Source organism: Ochotona curzoniae, unplaced genomic scaffold (genome assembly GCF_017591425.1).
Source record: "Ochotona curzoniae isolate NIBS_2020 unplaced genomic scaffold, NIBS_Ocur_1.0 scaffold_3208, whole genome shotgun sequence".
NCBI lineage: Eukaryota > Metazoa > Chordata > Mammalia > Lagomorpha > Ochotonidae > Ochotona > Ochotona curzoniae.
In genome coordinates, this window is record NW_024467106.1 from 15,766,379 (window position 1) to 15,790,554 (window position 24,176).

The 24,176-nt window shown below is 43.1% G+C and overlaps 1 protein-coding gene across 6 annotated transcripts in view; it reads left to right on the plus strand.

Annotated features, from left to right (window-relative positions):
• Nucleotides 1–1,750: 1,750 nt before the first annotated feature.
• Nucleotides 1,751–24,176, plus strand: part of TNC (tenascin C) — a 61,930-nt gene continuing 39,504 nt past the window's right edge. For 3 of the 6 annotated variants that reach the window (XM_040963115.1, XM_040963116.1, XM_040963118.1), the window contains exons 1-11: nt 1,877–2,333; nt 4,309–5,718; nt 6,972–7,235; nt 8,108–8,223; nt 8,987–9,143; nt 12,425–12,694; nt 14,424–14,609; nt 14,895–14,984; nt 17,379–17,642; nt 23,077–23,349; nt 23,873–24,145. In XM_040963115.1, the coding sequence (XP_040819049.1) occupies nt 1,877–2,333; nt 4,309–5,718; nt 6,972–7,235; nt 8,108–8,223; nt 8,987–9,143; nt 12,425–12,694; nt 14,424–14,609; nt 14,895–14,984; nt 17,379–17,642; nt 23,077–23,349; nt 23,873–24,145 (3,760 nt within the window). Of the gene's footprint in view, nt 2,334–4,308; nt 5,719–6,971; nt 7,236–8,107; nt 8,224–8,986; nt 9,144–12,424; nt 12,695–14,423; nt 14,610–14,894; nt 14,985–17,378; nt 17,643–23,076; nt 23,350–23,872; nt 24,146–24,176 lie in introns of all 6 variants that reach the window. The other 3 variants (XM_040963117.1, XM_040963113.1, XM_040963119.1) reach the window with 3 other exon arrangements.

Sequence of the window (24,176 nt, forward strand, 5' to 3'; positions counted from 1 at the left end):
ACAAAATGCCCTAAGTAGACACTACATGGAGAGCTGGTCAAATGCCAGTATGTAAACAACTGGAATGTGTAAACAATTGGGATGTGGGAAGGACATTCTTGATCAAATGTACAGTTGTTGTCTTCATCTGCAGACCCCTGCTCAGTTTGTGCAGACAAAGTGCTCAGTGCAACTTTCCCTGCCACTCTCCCTGTTCTGCCAAGCCTTTCTATCATTTTGAGCAACATGTAGATGTATTCCATCCCTGGGATATGATCTTGCTGGGGAAAAATGTTAGAAATCTTCTTGTAGGAGAAAAGATCTGAACACCGCAGCTAATAAGCATTAACACAGGTAACAAACAGAATATATGATAGAATAACAAAGGTATAGGGAAATGTTCCCTGCAGAAATGATGACTAAAGACCAAGTAATTTCTCAGTTACTTTAAAAATGATATTAAATTCTATTTCCTAACTAAAGAGGAGCACAAGTGACTTCACAAACATTGGGACTGTTCTCACATCAATCTATCTTTACTCAATAATTCATACCAATCACCTTCAACACCCTTGATTCTTCTGCTACCTGCCTGCACCCACAATTGACTAACCAAGAGACAGCTGAGTAAGATGGCTTTAGCAGAATGAGAAGTGCTTCACAGTATTATGCTCCACCACATACTCTGTGTCCATCTGAACTTTCTTGTCATCTAAGGCCCAACTTAAATTCCACCCTTTTGGATAAGCCAAGACCTATCACTTTTTTTGACAATGAATTTCTTTCTCACATTTTATTCTGTACCACAGCATTCATCACTTATACTCGTCCTTGTCTTATTCTCTAAGCATGGAATCAATGAGCTCATATTCTTTTATTGTTATGTTCTCTGAGAGCAGACATTTGGACTTTATTTCTGCTACCCACAGAGCTTTGGTGACTGCTGTGGTCATCACAACACACAATCTGGCAGATCTTGTTGGTTGGAGAAAACTTGGGAGGCTCAAATAGAGCTTTTCTAAGTTATCTCTTGCCACAGATTTCACTGTGGACAACTCTTCCAGGAACACTCTTTAGCTCTTCTGAAAACTGGACTTTTGAAGCTTTGGGAACTAAATCAAAGAAGGGTTCTAGGGTGGAGAAAGATAGACTATTATGCTGACAGCCACATAACTAGTAAGAGTTCAGTTCAGTTTGGCTTCTGGAGTCCTTCATTTTAACCTCTGCCTCCTATGACAGAAGAGAATTGGCAGATGGTGTTAAAATCACTTTGAAGGATCAATGAGGGGCTGGAGTTATTATAGCCTTCATGTCATCTGAATGACTCATTCAGGAGCCTTATCTAGTAAATATTGATGAAATCAATGACCGCAAGAATGATTTGTTCTCACTTTCTCACTAATGTCACTCTGTAGCTCTGCCACTAGTTATTAGGATTTTCACCACATAGAAAAAGAAGTACTGCAAACTTGCCCAAGGGCCTAAGGTTAGAGCCAAGACACATTCCTAATTCTGTCCTGTGTCAGCGCCGAACCATTTCCTCCATATCTGCCATCTCTTTGGCTTTCCAGAAGTTTAATAGCGGTCAAAATCGCTTCTTTAAGAATGCAGGTTGTTTTGAGCCCATTTTATATTAGCACTAAGGTATATAAAGAATTAATATCAGGCAAACTTCAAGCACAGGAGATATAAAAGCAATATTCACTGTAATTGTGTTGATTCCAACAGTGACAGGTACTAATAAGTTTGTTCTTTCTTTTCATTTACTTTCAGAAGATAAATTTTTGAAAGATCAAGGACGACTGATTTGGATTCTGTCCTGTGCTTCAGATTCTAGAATTCTACTCAAGTGAGACGCCCTAAAAATCTTAAAACTCTAGCAACCCCCACCTCTGCCATGGGGGCCGTGACTTGGCTGCTTCCAGGCATTTTCCTGGCTTTGTTTGTCCTATCTACTGAAGGTGGTGTGCTCAAAAGAATCATCCGGCACAAACGACAGAGCGGAGTGAATGTTACCCTGCCAGAAGAGAATCAGCCAGTGGTGTTTAACCATGTCTACAATATCAAGCTGCCCGTGGGCTCCCAATGTTCAGTGGATCTAGAATCACCCAGTGGTGAGAAAGACCTCTCTCCACCACCTGAGCCCAGTGAAAGCTTCCAGGAACATACAGTAAATGGGGAAAACCAAATTGTCTTCACACATCGTATCAACATCCCCCGCAGGGCCTGTGGCTGTGCGGCTGCTCCTGATGTCAAGGAGCTCCTCAACAGGCTGGAGGAACTGGAAAGCCTGGTGTCGTCCCTGCGAGAGCAGTGCACCATGGGAGCCAGCTGCTGTCCCCAGGCTGCTGAAGGTACAAGCTGGTGGTTAATCTGATCTGTCACTGTGTGATGGGGAGACATGATGAGCATGGCCGGATACACCAGTTGCTTCCAAATCGTGTTTCCTGGGAAATTAACCTTATCAGGCGTTCATTACAAAGAGGTTTTATGATTAAATAAGTATGAATGATAGAATCACCTCTCTCCTGTTCAGGTAGAAGTTATGGTAGAAAATGTTTCTCGGGGGATGCTTAGGTCTTTGAAAACTACTGCCTTCAAAAAAACTTGTTTTATTCTAACTCTCAGAAATTTATTTAACCATGAATTCTAACCCAATGTCTACCCCAAACCCTACAAATGTACAATGAAACTCATGTCCTAAATGGCATTCTTGAAAAGCTACTGTTAAAATCTCATTATCATTTCATTGTACAAATAGGAAAGCTGACAAGGGGTCCCTCAAAGGTCCTGCAGTGCATAGCTGGACTTAAGTCACAATATTCCACATCTCAGCATTCTTCCAAATGTTCAGCATTATATGAGATGATACAGACTGTGTGGGCATTAAAAAAAACCTGTCCCAGTTTAATGGCTTGATGCTTATGATGATAATAGTGAATTAAGCATCATACACTGCAATTTTTATCTCATTTACTCTTCCCAGCAACCATTTGAAGAAGACTGAACAACCCTTTCTGTAGATCTAACAATTGAGACCCAAAGAAACTGAATTATGCCACAAGAAGGTACAGCACATAGTAAGGGATAGAGGCTTTGACTGTGTCCCTATGTTTTCAGAGTCTACACTATGCCACTAGTACTTTAAGTACTACTTTAATAAGAACTTTCTCTGCTTTCCAGTTGCATCTTTAAATCCATTCCATAAGGTTAATAGAACTACAGGCATTTTGACAGCTTTAAATCACAGATAAAAAAATCTCTATTTTGCTACTCAAAAAAGTTTATCAGGAGACACTTTGATAATTATTTCAATAACCAACTTAATCACTAAACATGGAATATGCATGATAGGACAACTTGCAGGTTTCTAAGAATTACGTGTGGCCAGCAGCCACCATAGTAGACCTGGATTCTAACTACCCACGTCTGTCATAATGCAGATAAATGTATTAACACGAGTGTATCCAGGTGCCGAGAATGTGGAAGCGAGCTGTATTTCATCTCTGTGGCCTCCCTGAAGATTATGCCACTTATTCTTACAAGTTGGGCCAAGACACTGCTTAGTCAGATCAGCTCTGACTCTGAATTCTTCAGATCAGCCCAGCATGTCTGCCTTCAAGAAACTTACAGGAAAACACTGAGGCACATGAGCGTTCTGCAGAAAAACAAAAAAAAAAAAGCTGAAACATGTCCTGAGCAAGTTAGAAAGTTTTAGTCATTAACTCACACTTGAGTCAACCTACCAAAAAAAAAAAAAACAAAAGATTTGGAAAAGGAAACAGAAAATTCCAAGGAATAAACGAGTTAGTTCTTAATGTCTTTATTTGTAAATCCCAGAGAACTTGACTCTTGATCCCCTTGACCAACAAGGAAACTGAGCTCCAAAGAGATTAGATAGTGTTATAAGCCATTGAGTCAGAGTAAGCATAAGTCAGTTCCACAGTTATTGCATGAGCATCTCTTAAATGCCCGTCCTTGACAGGATACCAGAGGAGCAGAAACCTAGCTGATCACTTTGCATGCCATAACACAGGGACTCGTAGTCCTTTGGGTCATGGGACTCCTTGAAGATGCAATTCATACTATGCAGCCTCTGCTCATGGCCACACACACACACGCATACCTTTGCACTCAAGCATACGATTTCAGAAAATACAGGTTAAGAACTCCTACCTGTTGTTGGACGTGAATCCATCAGATTACATACACTAAGGTGTTGATTTTCAATACAGGATGTGCCTCAATTTGGGTCTGAGTTTTGTGAATAGACACCAAAACAATTTGCCACTTGAATTTGGCTAAGAGCCTTTATTCTCTTCATTGCAGGCCGCCTGGACACCAGGCCCTTCTGCAGTGGCCGGGGCAACTTCAGCACTGAAGGATGTGGTTGTATTTGTGAACCTGGCTGGAAAGGACCCAATTGCTCTGAGCCTGAATGCCCAAACAACTGTCATCTTCAAGGCCAATGCCTCGACGGACAATGTGTCTGTGATGAGGGCTTCACTGGCGAGGACTGCAGTCAGCTGGCTTGTCCCAGTGACTGCAATGACCAAGGTCGGTGTGTGAACGGGGTCTGCATCTGCTTTGAAGGCTACACTGGCACTGACTGCAGCCAGGAGATCTGCCCAGTGCCCTGCAGCAAGGAGCACGGCACATGCGTGGATGGCCGGTGTGTATGCCAGGATGGCTTTGCTGGTGAAGACTGCAATGAGCCCCTGTGCCTCAACAACTGCTACAACCGAGGGCGGTGTGTGGAGAATGAGTGCGTGTGTGATGAGGGCTTTACAGGTGAAGACTGTAGTGAGCTCATCTGCCCCAATGACTGCTTTGACCGGGGCCGCTGTGTCAACGGCACCTGCTACTGTGAAGAAGGCTTCACTGGCGAAGACTGTGGCAAACTCACCTGTCCAAATGACTGCCATAACCAGGGCCGCTGTGAGGAAGGGCAGTGTGTATGCGATGATGGTTTTGCAGGTGCAGACTGCAGTGAGAAGAGATGCCCTGCTGATTGTCACAACCATGGCCGCTGCCTCAATGGGCGATGTGAGTGTGATGATGGGTTCACAGGTGCAGACTGTGGTGAACTCAAATGTCCTAATGGCTGCAGTGGCCGTGGCCGCTGCGTCAACGGGCAGTGTGTGTGTGATGAAGGCTACACCGGGGAGGACTGCAGCCAGCAACGGTGCCCCAGTGATTGTCACAACCGGGGCCGCTGTGTGCAAGGCAAATGCATATGTGAGCTGGGCTTCAGAGGCTATGATTGCAGTGACATGAGCTGCCCCAATGACTGTCACCAGCATGGGCGCTGTGTAAATGGCATGTGCGTCTGTGACGATGACTACACTGGAGAAGACTGCCGTGATCGCCGCTGCCCCAGGGACTGCAGCCACCGAGGTCGCTGTGTGGAGGGGCAGTGTGTGTGTGAAGATGGCTTCACTGGCCCCGACTGTGCAGAACTCTCCTGCCTGAATGACTGCCATGGCCAGGGACGCTGTGTGAATGGGCAATGCGTGTGCTACGAAGGTTTCATGGGCAAAGACTGCAAGGAACGAAGGTGTCCCAATGACTGTCATGGTCAGGGCCAATGTGAGGATGGCCAGTGCATCTGCCATGAGGGCTTCACAGGTGTGGATTGTGGGCAGCGTTCCTGCCCCAGTGACTGCAGCAACTTGGGCCAGTGTGTCTCTGGCAGGTGCATCTGCAATGAGGGCTACACCGGAGAAGATTGCTCGGAGGGTGAGTTTCCCTGTGCAAATTAGCATGATGATTGCTGCAGTGACGTATCTACATGGTGTGAGCTGGAGAGCTCTCTTTATCTATAATACAGCCTCTTTCAATATCTTAATATATTAGGGTAAATACACAAATATTAACTCTTGGAGGGAGAACTATTAATTCACTTGTGACAGAGTTTCCTGGTGAAGAGGCTCAGAAGGGTTGTGTCTTTGTCTCAGTGACACATAACTAATGCATCATAGAGCTGGTGTTTGTACATGCCTACATCTTCTACCTTGAAGTTAACATCAAAGTGCCCCGAAGTAGTAGATGAAGTAAAATTTTGTTTTTGCCCAACACTCACCTCCTTTCCTATTTGTTACTGACACTGAATTAATAGCAAATGAAATTCTTCTGTTGGGATGGAAGCAAACACTCAACTACATTGAATCAACAGTGACATTTCATAAAGTAAACTGATTTAAACGTGCACTCAGCTAAAGACTAAATTGTGATCACCTACAGGGTAAACCTGGCTCTAAAACTGTCTTCACATTACCATCTTAGTTCAAGCAATGAGAGCAGTATACCACGGGGCATGGTACAGAATAAGTGTTCAAGAATCATTACTTGAAAGGAAAGCACAACACAGAACAGTGACAGATGGATTTGCTGAGTGCCACCTTCTTTCTTCATGCTATTTGACACTATCTGAAGAATGTCTAACATTGACAGGCAGGAATAAAAAGATGCCTCTGTGTTGAAGATGGCACAGGAAAAAACAAACATGAGGCTGGCAGGGAGGAGCAGCAAGCTCCCAGACTTGATGAGGCATGCAAACTTGGGCAAGTACCTTTGCTTTTCTTGTATCCAGAAAACAAATGTTAAACCAGATGAACCTAAAATGCCCTGCCCGGACTACTGATGTATTACTCACAGTCCAGTGTGGGGAGCCAGGCCCTGACAGCACTTCACACATCAGTACAAAGTGAGACCTAACAAGAGGATAAGCTAGAGGAGCCACGGCAAAGATCACTGGGATCACTCCCTTGAACTGGAATTTCAGCATGAAGGTCATGAACAAATGGATGACCAACAGAGTAGCTAGATATGGGTCACAGAGTGCATCCTAGGGGGTTTCTGTAATTTGGAGATAATGAAAATTGTGAGCCCAAGGGGGGAACTTCAGATTTCTGTTGCTGACAGTAGAAAAGATACATCGAGAGGGGAAAAGATATGTTATTGACCCCAGTGCTCTTTCTTATTCTTGCCAGTATCCCCTCCTAAAGACCTGATCGTCACAGAAGTGACGGAAGAAACTGTCAACCTGGCCTGGGACAATGAGATGCGAGTCACAGAGTACCTCATCATGTACACACCCACACAAGCAGATGGCTTGGAAATGCAGTTCCGTGTGCCCGGGGACCAGACGTCCACCACCATCCAGGAGTTGGAGCCCGGGGTGGAGTACTTCATCCGCGTCTTTGCCATTCTGGAGAACAAGAGGAGCGTTCCCGTCAGTGCCAGGGTGGCCACCTGTGAGTCAGTGGTTCTCCTTGGAGACGCTTCACCTGTCCCACTGCGTTACCGTCCCTTTAAGTCACCACTTCACCTTCACCCCACAGTTCTCTAATTGTCCTGGGAGGATTGTGTCTGTTCAGATGCTTCTTGTAGAAATGCCTCATTCCCACCAGTTCTTTCCTTGCTTCCCTTTTATCCTTCCTATACTACAGGTAACACTTAATTATAAGTTTTTCTTCAACCCATTTTATTGATGAGGAAGATGAGATTTTGAATAGATAAGTGCCTCAACCCAATTCATAAAGTTCATACGTATAAAGATAAGATTTGGATCTTGGCAGTCCTGGCTGAGGCATGCTGTTTCTTTCTATGGAACTTGTACTAATTTTTTAAAGTAGAAATGTTAAGTTTCAAGTTGTTCTCTTAAAGAATAATGTAATCTTAATTATCTACAGATTTGAAAAGTAAGCTTTGGCTAGACACTGGCTCTGTCGTTGATTGAATGTATGTTGTGTATCAGGGACAGGGCTCTGCAGCCTACGTGCAGTGTGTCACTCAGAATTCAAGGCATTCCCAGAGGACAGGAAAATTTACCTCTTCCAAGGAGAAGAAACCAAGACTGAGGTCATTCTATGCAACTTTCCCAAGAGCACAATGCTTTCCATCATGTAACTCAGATTCCAGCCTGTCAAAGACTGTGTTTTAATCAGGCTTATTCCTAATGGTAGTTTTACTGCCTCACAGTAGAAAAAAAAATCCATAAGATGTTTTAAAACAGATTCCAGCCCTAGGCTTCAGCACCCGACTGACATCCAATCTGGCATCAGGGCTGTGTGGCCCCCACCAGGCATCCATCCCATCCTTATATTGTTTGTCCTGTCCCTTATAGACTTGCCTGCTCCTGAAGGCCTAAGATTCAAGTCTGTCAAGGAAACATCTGTGGAAGTGGAATGGGACCCTCTAGACATTGCTTTTGAAACATGGGAAATTATCTTCCGGAACATGGTAAGTAACACTAGGAAGTTAGTATAGCTAACTTCTGGAAAATAATACAGAATGCTGTAGACTTGGATACTTGATTTTCTTTACATCTTGTTTGCATCTATATTTTGAATCGTGTTGATTTTTCCTTAACTTCATGTCAGTAAGTGCAGTGATAAACATAACTAGGGTTCAATTACTCCTTCTAGCCTTGCAAATCTACTGAGAGGCAAAGAAGGGAAGAAATGGTACTTCTCTTGCCCAAAATGTCTCCAGGCATATCTTGCCCCACATCATATAATAAATGAAGAAGGGATTTGAACCCTGAGATTTTGGCAGAATTCTGCTCTTAAAGCCTGCACTGTGAGTAGAATTTGAGCACCCCTTCTCTGCAGGTGTAGAAGCACAAGTGAGACATAGAAAATAGTTTCTGAATTTAAGCCTGGGCTCTGTTACTAACACTCCACATGACCGTGAAACAATCTCAATCTCCCTGCTCTTCGGTTATTACCAAAAGAGGGCTGACCTGGGCTTTGGAATTCCTTGGACTCTCAAATTCTGTTGCTTGATTTGCACTTCAAAAAGAGGTTTATGAGAAGCAAAGCAAACTTGAGGAGCATCCTTACTAGGTCTGTATCCTCGGCAACTGACATTTTGATCTGCATATTATGTGCTTAATGAAAAACAAAATGAAAGAGTCAGAGAGGAACAGATAAGTGTAGACTGTCATGTGAGCGAAGGGGCTGGCACCTCCTCTAAGTCTTACTATCATGCCTGTATCTTGCAGAATAAAGAAGATGAGGAAGAAATCACCAAAAGCCTTAGGAGACCAGAGACCTCTTACCGGCAAACAGGTTTAGCTCCTGGGCAAGACTACGAGATTTCTCTGCACATCGTGAAAAACAATACCCGGGGCCCTGGCCTGAAGAGGGTAACCACCACCCGTGAGTATCAACATAAAGTCTCCACACTCCACAGCACCCTTGGTTGACAAAGTGTTCTGTGGCATATCATCTGTATCAATTAGCTTTAGTTGATTCTGAAGTTTGGGATGTGGAGCTGGGCTCCATGCAGCAATGTGTCTGTTCTTGACTGTGTTAACTCCTGAATCTGAGTGGGACTGGGGCCAGTTGGCTTAGTATAGCACAGGCTAGATTGGTTCTTCCTGTTTTACATGGTCAACCGTTCCCCAGGATGCTAGCCTGGGCCTGTTAGCAAGGCTACCAAGCAGGATGAAAACTGGCACTCCATCACTTCCATCAAAGCACGTCCCAAAGCCTTCACAGACATGAGGAGTGGGGAAACAGCCATCTTTTGATGAGAGGAGTTTCAAAATCACAAGGGACACGAAGACAAATAATTGAGGTCACTGCCAACTATCTCACATCATCTAATTTAATCCTCGATTAGAGCCATGCCAGATACAGGACAAAAAATGATGCTATTATATTTTGAGAGTAGAAACTAAGATTTAGAGAAGTTAAATCACCTTAACATCATTTAACTAATACTTTCAGAGCCACAAGTTTAAGCCAGGATTGGTTTATAACTGTTACCCCCTTATCACTAGCATTTAGTCTCTGGTTTACACAGAATATTGATTCCATATCTTCAACAAAACCTAAATAAAAATTCATAAAAGGGGCAAGATATGGGTAAAGATGTGGCTTATGATGCCCTACATCTCATATTTGAATTCCTGGTTCTGCTGATCCCAGAATCCTACTAATGCCCCCTGGGAGGCATCAGGCTGTTATTTAAGTAGCTGAGTCCATGCCATCTATGCAGGAGACCTGGGTTGCATTCCAGGTCCCCAGCTTTGGCCCGCTCCAGACCTGGCTATCGTGAGCATTTGAGAATTGAGCCAGCAAATGAGAAGGTCTCGATCTTTGTTTTAGTCTCTGTCTCTCTTTCCTTTTTCTTTACCTTCCTCCTATTACTCATTCCATCACTCCCTTTTACCTGCCTCCATCCTCCCATTACATATACATTGAATATGTTTACAATTGTATTCAGTACTAATCATATCAAATATTCTTGGAGCAGGATTCAGCATTATTAAGACCATTTGGTGGACAAAAATTCTGAATTTGGAACTCTTCTACCAGAAAGCAAACTTAAAAAAAATAAAAAACCTTTTGCATTAACATTCAGGAAAACTTCTGTTTATTTCAAGGTAGCATATGGGATAACTCTTTAAGAAATTAATTCTTCTTGGCAGGGCACTGTCGGAAAAGTTAAATCTGTTGACTCATGACACCAAAAAAAAAAAAAAAGCTTTAGATTTAAACATTTGCACACTTTGTCTAACTCAGAGCCAATTCATAGAGTCATCTCCTTCATAAGCAAGTGTTTTCCACCATCCTGACAACATCTCTCTGTGGTAGGTAACGGACAGGTAGCAACAGGAAAAATCATTAGATCACCAATAAGGCACAGGAATGATCAAGCCCATTGAAGTCAGCACAATGAAAATACAAAGGATGTTTCTTTCATCCCCCGTTTCTTTCTAATCTAAATTTAAGGATTGGCTGTTTTCTTTTCTTCTTATTGCAGGACAAACACCCCAACATTTGAAGTCTTATTATAAATACCAACAAGAGAGGGCAGATATTTACCTTTCCCTTGTGCTGGCATACCTGAGCTTTTTCCAGGTTTAGAGGGCCACAGGCTTCTGGTGCCAAGCATATGTGACCCTCCCTCTCTCTGATATCTGCGTCAAGGCTGAGCTATAACTATGATTGACACATGGATTCTTTTTTTAGATAAACTGACATATGAGGGCGAAAGTGTGATAAGTTTGGATTCAAGGAGTCCTGAATTGGAGTCCCATCCTCACCGCTTACTGTCACCTTGGAAAAGTCTGTTTCTTTATGTTTCAGGTCTAACATCTGAAAGATAGGCTTACAGCTTTACCTTTTTAAAGCTGTCTCAAGAATTAAGACATAAATAACCAAACAGGATATAAGTACAGGACTATGTTAGTCTTCATTACTGAGGAGCTCAAAATTGGCGTCTTTGATTGAATCTTCTTAATGAAAGGGGGACTAAGGAAGGGAGTAGGAATACTTTGGGTGCCTCCTGACAGCTGTAAAGGATGGGCATGTTCATTGTCAACTTGAAGCAGCATTATCACTGTGCATTGTGAGTTTATTATCATTGATGTACTAACACATAGATTTCAAAAATAAACTCTGTAGCTGCCTCATAGTCAACAATGAATTATTTCTCATTCTCTACATAAAACCAAATGTCTTTCATGTGATATTGTCTATTCAAAGAATGGCAGAAACATGAACTTAAGTATTTTTAGATGTAGAAGAAAGAAGGGAGTGTTTATACTTAGAATTAGTGCTTGGTATGTATACATAGTATGTTCCTGCTTTGACACTGTAGATTAAACAAGTTCCAAGATCCACTGTTGGAATGAATGAATCACGCCATCTAAACTGATTCACACTGTATATAGATCCATCAGAGAGCAAGGAGAAAAGAAAGACAATGAGATGTTCTTTAAGGATTGACTATTGCAGCCATAGGAAGCCAGTGTGTGCTTGCCTATTACTGAAGGCTAAAAAAGGTGGTCGGGAGGTGACATGCATGAGGGATTTTGAAGGGTGCATGCAGGATTTTAAGTGGGAGAAGGGTTGGGGTCAGGGAGAAGAAACAAAAGAGCTTGTACAAAAACCAGGAGGTGACACACCTACAGGGTATTCCCAGGCTCTGAGGAGCAGGCTGTCAGGGAAGGAAGGAGGTAGCTAGAGGATGGCAAGAGAAGCATATAAGGATAGGCAAGGCTTGGGGTGGCGACGAATTCTCATCAACAGTAGCCTGCCATGCACTATCCAGGCAATCTATTGCCTCGCATATGTGCTCCACGCTTCTGATAGAAAATTCATCCATCAAGCCAGTTGTTGATCAAGTAAGAAGCCCTCTGTGTCCCCACCATGTGAGAACAGAAACAAGAATAACATTCACAAGGGAAGGATGTCCCAGGCTCTGTGCTAGCTACAGCACAAGCCTTGTCTGCACTAGTATTTGAAACAAGGTAGAAATCGTAAAGGCAGCCGTCATTGTCACCACGTATAACGTCTCAAAGAAGAAACTGGGATTCAGAAAGGTCAAATGAGGTCAAGCTGTCAGCATCTTATCTACCTAAAGCAAGGTCCCTCCTCTGCACAGTTCTTGACATTGCCCCTGTCTCTATGTCTTCTGCCCGACACAGGCTTGGATGCACCCAGTCAGATTGAGGTGAAAGATGTCACAGACACCACAGCTCTGGTTACATGGTTCAAGCCTCTGGCTGAGATCGACAACATTGAACTCTCCTATGGCGTCAAAGACGTGCCAGGCGACCAGACCGTTATCGAGCTCACACACGATGAGAACCAGTACTCCATCGGGAATCTGAAGCCTGACACCGAATACGAAGTGTCTCTCATCTCTCGCAGGGGCGACATGTCTAGCAACCCGGCCAAAGAGACCTTCACAACAGGTAGCAGACTTTCCCCTGCTAACAGGTGCAGAAAACAAAGGATTGCAACCTTTCCATTTCCCTCCATGCGGGGTGTCACCCAGGCTCAGTTGACAAAGAAAAGTGGAGGGAAGAATTTCCACTCTTTAAATTTCAATTTGAAATACTGTAACAATCATTTACTTTTCAAAGAAACATAAATGTCCCCAAATAATATTTCAAAGTACTTTTTTTTTTTACATACACATGCAATGAGAGTCCCTCAGAAGGCTCATGGAAAAAAAAACTTAAAGATTTGGCCTAGCATTCAAGAGAACCCACGTCTTATATACAGGTGTCTGGGTTCAATTCCCAGCTGCACTGCCAATTTTAGCTTCCTTCAGGCATACCATAGGAGGCAGCAGGTGGTGGCTCAAATAGTTGGACTCTTTCTACAGCTATGGGAGGTTTGCATTGGGTTCCTGGCTCCTGATCAGTCTTTGCAGGGATCTGTGGAGCTCTCCCTGTCCGCCTTTTTCTCTCTCCTTCTTTCTATATTTTCCCCTCTCTTCCTTAAAATAAACCAAGTACACAAATAATATTTAAGATTGATTTATTTTTAAAAAGTGACAGATGGAGAGACATAAAGAGATCTCCTGTTCATTGGTTTGGATCCTGCACTCTCAAATGGCCAAAATGGCCAGGGTTGTGTGAGGCTGAAGCCAGGATCCAGGAACACCATTTGGGTTTTCCACATGGGTGGCAGGGACCCAAGTATGTAGACCCTCCTCTGCTGCTTTGCTAGGTGCTTCGGCAGGGACTGGGATCTGAAACAGAGTAATCAGTGCTCCAACATCGGATGTAGGTGTCACTAGAAGTGACCTAACTCACTAAGTCACAATGTCAGTCCCAAAATAAAGCATTGTATTTGGTACAAAAAATTTTGGGAAATATATAAATAGTCTTTCTGATAATATGCATTTTTGTGAACTTTCTGAATACCTTCATAGATATTAGTCTGATGTTATCAAACAAAAATTCTGATTAAAATAAATTTCAGAGAAACAAAATAAAATGTTAAATATATAAAAATGAATATTAAAGCAATTCTCTCAGCTCTTAGCTCCTGGTATTGTTTCAAAAGTATCAAGGTATTAATCCTTTATTGAACAAATAATTTTTTAAGTGCTCAGGAAGCATTGTGTGAGTTATTAGAAGCTGAAGCAAGGAGGCACAAAAAGACCAATTCTCACATTAGGAGCTTATTTTTAAATTTGATGTTGCTCTTCAAGCACAAAGACTGAGAAAACTACAAATGACTCAAGAATCTCCCAACTAATGAGAATTTTAAAAAAATCTGTGCAATCAGGGGTCAGCATTGTGCTGCAGGGTATTTAGCAATCACATCCCAACAGCAGTGTTGGCTTGCGTTTCAGCTGTTCTGCTTCGCATTCACTTCTTACTAACGTGCCTGTGAATGGAGTGGATGACGGTCCAAATGCTTGACCCCTGCTACCTCTGTTGGAGACCTAGATGAAATTCGCAGCTCCTGGCTTCAGCCCACCATCACTCAGGCCATTGCAGCCATTTGGAGAGTCCATATGTGAAGGACCTCTACCTCTCTAACCCTCTGCCTTTTGTGCATTGGCTATGGAGACTGAAAAAGTAGGAGCAGGAGTGATTTTGTCATTTCTGTCCAGTGGCAGGCTCCTTTCATAGCTTCCTCCTCTCCAGGTTTTCAGTGAAAAATATTGTTTCTTCTCTCCAACAGGCCTGGATGCTCCCAGGAATCTCCGACGTGTCTCCCAGACTGACAACAGTATCACCCTGGAATGGAGGAATGTCAAGGCAGCCATCGACAGCTACAGAATTAAGTATGCACCCATCTCGGGAGGTGACCATGCTGAGGCTGATGTCTCAAAGAGTCAAGGAGCCACAACCAAAACCACCCTCACAGGTGAGCTCCATTTTCTCCATGCAGCCAGCCCACGGGGCCTCAAAGGATGAACCTCTGCTCTCACATGCCCCTGTTTGGGACATGGTTGGTTCCCCCAACCATTTGGAGGGAGAAATGTCTTTCCATAGCATTTCCTCCTTAATCTGCAGCAAGTTCGCTTATAAAACACTCCAGACACTGAGAAGTTATAGCCTCCAGGGACAAGTTCGTTCAAGGCAGATTTTATGAGCCTCTTCAAGCTTTTTCAGCTTCAGGCTGCATCTCAACATGTACATTCTCTCTTAGGTCTGAGGCCAGGCACAGAATATGGGATTGGAGTCTCAGCCGTGAAGGAAGACAAGGAGAGCGATCCAGCGACCATCAATGCAGCCACAGGTAAGGCACATCTTGGATTTCCACATCATGGGGCTGTTGTTTGGCAGACCAACAGGGCTGATGAGGCAGACAATGAGCTAGAAGGAAAAGGCTGAAGCTCCAGGAAGAAAAGGACCTATAAATCTATCCCAGGTGTTTAAATTCAAAAGTCACATCAGCTCAGCCTTTCTACTGCTCTGTAACCAAAACACATCAGGCTTAGGGGGATTCTCTTTGAAAACACTGAGCTTGCATCAAGTAGCTTTAATGGAGCAGAAGCACAGCTCAATCTTGGCTTTTATCCATAGCATCCTGAAACTGCTGCCTCTGGATGGGGACAGAGAAGTACTACATAACTTGAAGCCATTGATTATTTGTTCAAGTATTATTTCTTTTGTGGAACATTGGTACTGAAAACAAAACAAAACTCCTTCCATCAGCCTCCACCTGAGCTCTCCAGGTCTCTATGAGCAAGGGAGGTTGATGTGCGAAAGAGGACACGGGTGCTGGTGCGTCAAGGTTCCACATTACACAGGCCTGTTGCTGGGACTCCCTCGCCTGTGATTGGCTTTATTCAGCTTTGGATTCTAAATTAGATTCGAAATTCCCTTGCAGCTATGACACATCATGCACATTCCTATGCCCTTTTCTGAGTTTTTCCCAAGGGATAGCATCTTTCATAAATGTGTAACAGTATCTCAGCTGGGAAGTACACTTTGTTCAGATTTTACCAATGCTACTTGCACCAATTAGTGTATGTGTGTGTGTGTGTGTGTGTGTGTGTGTGTGTGTGTGTAGTTCCATGCAATTTTATCAAACAATTAGCCGTGTGAATTCACTGCTATAGTTAAGATGCAGAATGTTCTGCCCCTGGCAGAAAAATCCCCTGCGCTACCCTTCAAAGCTACAGTTGCCTCGTTTCTCCTCTGCCTGGCATTCGCTAATCTGTTCATCTCTGTAACTTTGCCATTTCAAGAATGCTACACTGATGAAATCCTACGTGGAGTTGCCCATTCTGGCTACCATAACAAAAACACTCCAGACTTGCAGCTTTCCAACAGAAAAAATCAATTTTTCACAGTTCTAAAAACTGTAAAGCACAAGTCAAGACTCCAGCAAATGTTGTGCCTCGTCAGGGCTCCTTCCTGGTTCACAGGCAGCTGTGACTGCCCTAAGCCCTCCCTGGAAACTCTTCTTGGGGCACCAATCCCATTTGTGGGGTCTTCTAAGATCTGCACAACCAAATACCATCACATTGGGATTAGGTTACAGCACATACATTTTGGGATAAAAAAAAAAATACCCAGGCTATGACAACACAATGTGTGAACTGTTAAAATTGGCTTTTGTTTTCCTTCAATATAATTCTATTGACAACTCCAAGCTGTTTTTTGTGTCAATAATATATTTACATGAAATGCACTTAGCTAAGTAGTATTTTGTAATATAGATATAATTTCATTATTTTAATCTTCCAAAAGTCAGTAAGTTATAGTCATACATCACCTAAAGACAGAGATTTGTTCTAAGAAATGTATGGTGGGGTGATTTCACTATTATGGGACTATTATAGAATATCCTTAAAACAGTCCCTCAATATGGCCTCCCGGGGCAAGGCTTATATGTGTAAGGCTGCTGCCAACACAGCATAGCACAGTATTCGGTAAGTAGAGTACCCTCTACAATAATGATTAAAAGCATGAGATAGCAAACACTTAAGTAGCTTGGTAGCTTATGACCAATGACAAGAATTGTACCTTGAACATAATGCTATGTGCTGTGCCTTCCTGCACCTGGCAGTATGGTTTGTTTACAGCAAGGTCATTACCACAGACACAGGAAAAGTGTGCTATTCTCTGATCTGTCGACAGCTACAGGGTCACTGATCAATAACAATAATTCAGTTCCATTACATTCTTATGGGTGCACCATCCTATATGAATTCCATCGTTGATCAAATGTCATTACCCTATGCAAGACTGGAATGAACTATAAACAGATCATTTTTAAAAGGTGGAGACTGGGCCTGGCACGGTGGCCTAGTGGCTAGAGTCCTTGCCTTGCACATACCGGGATCCCACATGGGCAACCATTCATGTCCCTGTGGCCCTGCTTCCCATCCAGCTGCCTGCTTGTGGCCTGGGAAAGCTGTCAAGAACTGCCCAAACCCTTGGGAAAATATACTTGTGTGGGAGGCCTGAAAGAATCTCCATTCTCCTGGCTTTGGATCGGCTCAGCTCTGGCCATTGTGGCCACTGGTGTAAATCAGCAGATGGAAGATCTTCCTCACTGTATTGCCCTGCAGCCATACAGTCCCTATGGAGCAGACGTAGGAGCCTAGCCAGATGAGCTGTCAGTCCCAGAGGCAGCCCTGCCTTGTAGCCTAATGAATGTTCATTTCTGTTTTATTCAAAGACTTGGATGCCCCTAAGGATCTTCGCGTTACTGATACCGCAGACAACAGCCTGACCCTGTTCTGGAGGACACCAATGGCCAAGTTCGACCGTTATCGCCTCAACTACAGCTCCCCTACAGGTCAATCAGCAGAAGTGCAGCTCCCAAGGGACACCACTTCCTACCCCTTGACAGGGCTGCAACCAGGACAGGAATACACCATCCTCCTGACAGCTGAAAAAGGCAGACACAGGAGCAAGCCTGCACGGGTGAAGGCATCTACCGGTGAGTGAGTGCACCTGCGTCCCCTCCAAAGCCCCTGGGGTCCCCAAGTTTTGTGGCTCCTGTCAGCCATGTTATCCAAAAGGAAAACTGTGCTACCTCCTTCACCCACAAAGCCTTTAAATGCTACTTGGAAAGAGTTGGTTGTCTTCCATGAACATTAATTTTCCTCTTGCCAACTAATTCAGCAAATTTCCCCTTCTGGCAAATAATGATCTTCTTCCTAGGACAATTTGAGCACCAAGGTTTGTGTTTTCTGTTTTAACGTTTTTGTGTTTCTTAGAAAGTTCTAAATAGTTATTTCTCTTCATATTCAGTCTAACAATTTGGTTTACTTTTCATCTGGTTTCTTTTAGAGATGACAAGGAAATTGGTAACAATTCTCTCTTTTTTAAAAAAAGAATTTGCTTGTTTTCCATGAAATATGTCCATTCCAGTCCTATTGCTTTCCTCTAGGTTGTCTCTGAAAACTTCCATATGATCTTTGAGCCTCTGTGGTGCCCTTCTCATGTTTTTTCTTTTCTCTTAGTCCTTAAAAGGTTAACCCATTTGTTTTTCATGGTGACAGCTCAATCCTGACCTACAGTAACCCTTCCAGTTCATTTGTTCTGCTCACTGAACTTGCCATCATGTCTCCTCAGTTGTACATGGACAAGGCAAAGGGAAAAATAATGTCTCTCCTAAAAGGATAAAAATGCATTTAATACTTGTCACCAAATATTCAAGATATGTGTTGGAAAGGTTGACTATTCTGGGTTTGGCAAGTAATACTATTTTCTTTCACTAGAAAATATGTCTTAAAAACCTGTATACACTGAGCAGCAAGGACACGTGAGCAGTAATGGGTCCCCCAGACAGCACTGTCATTTTGTCTCCTGGACACCTGCCCATCGTCCTAGGGGAAGAGTAGATGTTAAGACTAGATCAGGCAGAACTCAACTGAGCAAAAGGAATGATTGGAGGCAGTAATGAGCAAGAAATAAAGGTATCACAGCGGAAATGTTGGCCCAGCTAAACTTAGTAAGCAGAAACATGTTGAAACAGTGGGCCTATTTGGAAATTCCCTAAAACAGTTGATGTCTGCAAACACCTTCACTTACACTGAACAGCACTCTCAAGTTAGTCAGTAAGCATGACAGAAGCTGGCTTCCTCTTTCACAAAGGAGATATAGAGCTGCTGGTTCAGGGATGGCACACCCGGTGATCAAAGACCCAGGCTCCTTTGCCTTTTCTGCTTCCATCTCAAAATCCTCTCAATGTCACAATATGGTTGCTGTAATACCGTCATGTTCCCAGCAACATGAGAGAGAAAGAAACAAAGGAAAAGGACTTGGAAGGATAAGTGCATCTCCCAGAGGAAACTTTCTAGAAACTTCGCCAATGGCCTCTCATATTTTACTGTTTGTTCTTAGCTGAAAGGAGGCTGGGAGTGACAGTGGTCTAGCTGAATGTGTTGCTGTCCATATAAAAGCATGAATGTCTATTAGCAAGAGAGAAATCTGACAAAGAGAAGCCTGCCAAGAGAACCTCAAGTCCAAACAGGTGGTCAGTTCTTGACTGCTTCCCACTCAGCTGTAAGATGATGCTTAAGGATACTCTGAAGGGGTAGTTTAACCTATTGTGGAGGGAACGGGGCAAAATAGAACCAATCTACAATAGAGATTTGACAGTCCCACCTTTATAAACATGAGCTTGTTATATGGTGCCGGGGAAAAACAAATGATTCAACAATACAAGAACAAGTCCTCCTCCCCTCCTTACCGCACCCACCCCCCCGCCCCAAACAAAGACAAAGTCCTGTTTTCAATCACCTTACTTTCTAGTTAGAGTCAAATTAGGACCTTTCTCCAGGAGGGAAGCCCCAGATTTCAGCAGCTGAAGGAAAGGAGCTCTTCCCAGCATACCACAGGCTACAATCCCTTTGCTTCAGACTGAAAACATAGTACTGACATCCCCAAACATAGTCATTTCATTACCCTGCCCCATATCTCCTTAATGCTGCTTCAAAGAAATCGTTTTCTATATTAAATGGCTTCCTTTATTACCAAATGCACCAAATCCTTTTATGGGCTAATCTGCTCATCACCTATAGAGTAGTTACCCCTGAGGTTTTATCTGCCAAAAATATATATATATATATATATATATATATATGTGAGAAAAAGTGAGGAAGACATTTCTTTACCTCTCTTGAGTTCTTTATCTCAAGGTTTTCCATATTCACTAAGTAAATACAGCGCTGTAACCATGCTGTAAGCTAACTTCTGGATTTAGTAGAGAAATGAAGACAGATCTGCGCTTTCAAGAAGTTCTTGTCTGGTTCACACAGAGACACATCAGTATGGCACTCCACTTGCTACGCATAAGTGACCACTGGGTGAAACCAGAGCGTGGGAGATGCTGGATCTGACTCCGGAGCATCAGAAAAGACTTCAAATTGGAAGAGGCTATTAGATAGGGAGGCAAGTAGGACTGTGTTGTAAATATGTAAAGTAGAAGCCCAGACACAGCAGCCATTTGGCTAAATGTCCTGAAATGCCGGTAGCAGATTGAACCCTGAGAAGAATGGAACTCTGAGCATTTTATCATCAGCATCTTAATAGCAGAGCCTACAAGGCTCCAGCCATCCTTTGTATATTTAATGAAAAAGATGTGGCATTTTGGGACCTATCTTTTATTTTTTCCCTTAAGAGTTTCCAGTATATAGCCATGGTATCAGATCAGCATGACAACTGTTTCCTTGCTGCAGCATTAGATTAATAGTATGCATGACCTGGCCACCACCACTCAATCACCATTGGACTCAGGCTCAAAGATTACGGAGTGGTGGGTGGGCTACACAGTGTAGGGGAAAAATAAGTACCCACCTCTCTAACTACTCTTGGCTTTTCTCTTTCCTCTCTTTCTCCCTCCCTCTGCCCAGTATTTGTATTCTGATTCATCCAATGAAACACTGCTTAAAGTAAAAGTAGTGAATGTCCTGTGACCAACAGGGTTTATAAAGCACGGGAGACAGGAGAAACACAAGCACAGCAGAGCATCTTTCATAGTAACACCCACACAGTTGACATGAATTTTGGAAGTGGAAAGGTAAACTTTGGCTTGTAGCTAGAGGTAATAGAGAATGTTCACCATCTTGATATTCTCATGGAGTAATCAGAAATTTCCTCTAGTACTTATCCACCCAACAAATATTTATTTTGTATCTACCATGGGTCAGGCAATGATGCCACATAGAACAGATACAATCTTTCCTGTCAAGAAATGATGTGAGATGTGAAAGGAAAGGATGTGAAACAAAGCCAATGTTATAAAAGCATTACTTGTCTTCTAAAGAGGCTGAAGTGGGTTCCAGGAGCATGGAGGAAAAAGAGTTCCAGGAGCAGGGTACAGGAGATTTTAGGAACATGGAGGCAGAGGTTCTGAGGACACAGAGGCAGGTCTCCAGCCCATGCCTGAACCAAAGGGATGAAGAGGAACCGAGAGGATGTTTTAGAAGAGGGAATACTTGCCTGAGTTCTGGAAAGGAAAAACGTTGCGCAAATAGAGGAAAAACATTTTCAGCAAGACAACCAATATCTGAAAACCTCAAAGGCATAAGGTAGTTTGTATTGGTATATTGAACCTGTACAGACCTGCCATCAGATAAAGCTAGTCTTGATCGGGGACAGCCTTGAACGACTATGAGCCATGCTAAAGAGCTTGGGTGTCATACTTGACATGAAGAGCCACTGCAGTGTTTTAAGATCAAGATGATTCGGCCCTGTTCTCTTATGTCTGTAAGATGAGATGGAAGTTGTTTTACTTACTCTTTGGCATCTCTTTGGCTATGCCTGCCCCCTGCCCCCTGTTGCTGTGGCAGAGTCTCTATTTCCCCCTTAAGTGAACAAGAATCTCGTCAGCACATCTACAGGATGATGAGAGTCTGAAGCTGTGAAGTTGATACTGCCAGAAATTCCACCAGGCCAGCTGCTCAACCCACCATGAGGACAGAAATGGGGTTTCAAACTTCTGATTTCCCAGGCTTGCTGACATTTTTCAGAGGGTAGATTCCTGTGCACAGCTGTAAGAAGGAGACAACAGCCTTTTCATAAAGAAATGCCAAGAAATTCAGTGTGGAGCTATACAATGGAAATACTTGGTTTCCAGGGACTGAGCCCACAGCTGTCATTTGCTATGGAAATGTACAGTCAGCATCTTAACTATTGTCTAGCATATTTCTACTCATAGTATTCCCCCTCCTTTTATAATTCATAACACTTCCCCTTCCACTTATCTTTTTTTTTTCATAAATAGTATACGTTTTACTTACTTCTTGGCATTTAAAGTACCCACTACAGAAAGGCTGCAGTGTTGTCTCCCTGCATAACACGTTAAAATCAAGTTACCTATGTTCTAATGAAACTTTGTTTATAACACCAAAATTGAAACTTCATATGATCTTTATGCGTCGTGAAATAACATTCTTCTTTGAATTATTTTATCTATCATTTACTGATGTAAAACTGTTGTTACATTGGTGACTACCAGATTGGGAGGTAGGCCAGATACGGACCTGCAATTGCTGCTTATGAACTTTTGTTCTAAATCAAACAGAGAGTGAAAGAATGTGGGCTTTTTCAGTGTGAAATAGCCAGGAAAATGTTTTTCAGAATTTGGAAAATTTTGAATTAGAAAGACTTCACAAGAGAATTGCTTCTTCCTCTGAAAAACAAAAATCCTCAAATGACAAACTAAAAATTTTAAGTTAGAAGCCAGTGTTACTGGACACAAAGGGCTCATTTGAAGTTAGCAGCAGTCGGAGGCATAAATAGGAAAACGATTAGCTCTTTCAAATGTGCTAGAGGAAGATGCTACGCTTGTTTACAGCATTCATTTCCAGAACAATACTTATTTTTAACTAGGTCATGCAAAGTCCACTTAAGCTCCACCCTAGGAAAATATCACCCATAGGCAAATTTCAACAAGTGAATTTTTACTTTATTGAATGTTGTATGTCCAGAATGTGAAAGACGATGGTGCATTCAGTTTTCGTTGATCTATCTTTGTTTCTCCCAGGGCCTTAGATGCTCTTTGTGTCCAACAAGGATTGGGTTTTCAGACTCATTGCCTCCCTCAGTTTTGTCTTACCAACACTGCAATTCTTACTGGAATGAATGTAAAGAGTTTTCTAAATTACAGGATACTTGTCAATAGGTAAATATAGTTTCCAAAAGACAAGGCCAAGCAGGCATGAAAACAAAGGAAGTATTGTTGCTTTGTCGGTGTTGTGATTGGGAGCAGCGCCGGCAGGAGATGCAGTGGGGGCAGTACAACACTGGTGGCTGGCTGATGGCCTTTCCGCATTGACCATGGTTGTCCATTTTGGGGTTCTCAGAAGAAAATAAAATGCATTTTGAAGAGTAGTGTCATTGATCCCATCTCTATCCCTATTCAGAACAAGCCCCTGAACTGGAAAGTCTCACCGTGACCGAGGTTGGCTGGGACGGCCTCTCACTCAACTGGACCACAGCTGATCAGGCCTATCAGCACTTTGTCATTCAGGTGCAGGAGGCCAACAAGGTGGAGGCAACCCAGAACCTCACCGTGCCGGGCAGCCTCCGGGCTGTGAACATCCCGGGCCTCAAGGCTGCCACCCCTTACAGAGTGTCCATCTATGGGGTGATCCAGGGCTATAGAACACCCGTGCTTTCGGCTGAGGCCTCCACAGGTACCACTTAACTTTTTTACCTCTAGCTTTTGCTTCTCCCCACAGGAAACAGCTCAAGGGTAATCAGAGTTAACTTACTGTGTTTCACATTTCAGAGTGATAGGTTCTGATAATGGCCAGCCAGGCCGCCAGATGACACAACTCCAGTGTGGATGGTACCTTTGTACATTAACCAGAGTCCAACTTGGACACATAGCTTCCACAAGGCCTTTGTAGTGGAGACACTGAACTCTAAAAACAGCCTGCCTACCATTAAGGGACACAAAGGCACTATGTTTAAAAAGAAAATAAAGCCTCAAAATTAGTCCTTTTCTCTATTGAAAGTTAGGATAATTCTTTAACAAGAAAGCTTGTATTTACCCTCATTCTCCCTCAATTTCTAAAATTTAGAAAGCTGCATGATGCATGCTTACCTAAAAAGAGTTGCATTTCTAAGTGCTCTAAATCTTATTGTTGTATTTGAAGATGTCTACAAACTTGGTGTGTGATTTGATCATTAAACTAGTTCTTTATCCTTCCCCAGGAGAAACTCCCGACTTGGGAGATGTCACGGTGGCCGAGGTGGGCTGGGATGCCCTCAAACTCAATTGGACCGCTCCAGAAGGAGCCTATGAGCAATTTTTCATTCAGGTGCATCAGGTTGGCACAATAGAGGCAGTCCAGAACTTCACGGTGCCAGGAGGATTGAGGTCCATGGCCCTGCCAGGGCTCACAGCAGCCACTCTTTATAAGATCACTATTCGTGGGGTCACTCAGGACTTCAGCACCACCCCTCTCTCTATTGAAGTCTTGACAGGTATTCCAGCTCAATCTGCAGTTTGCTTCAA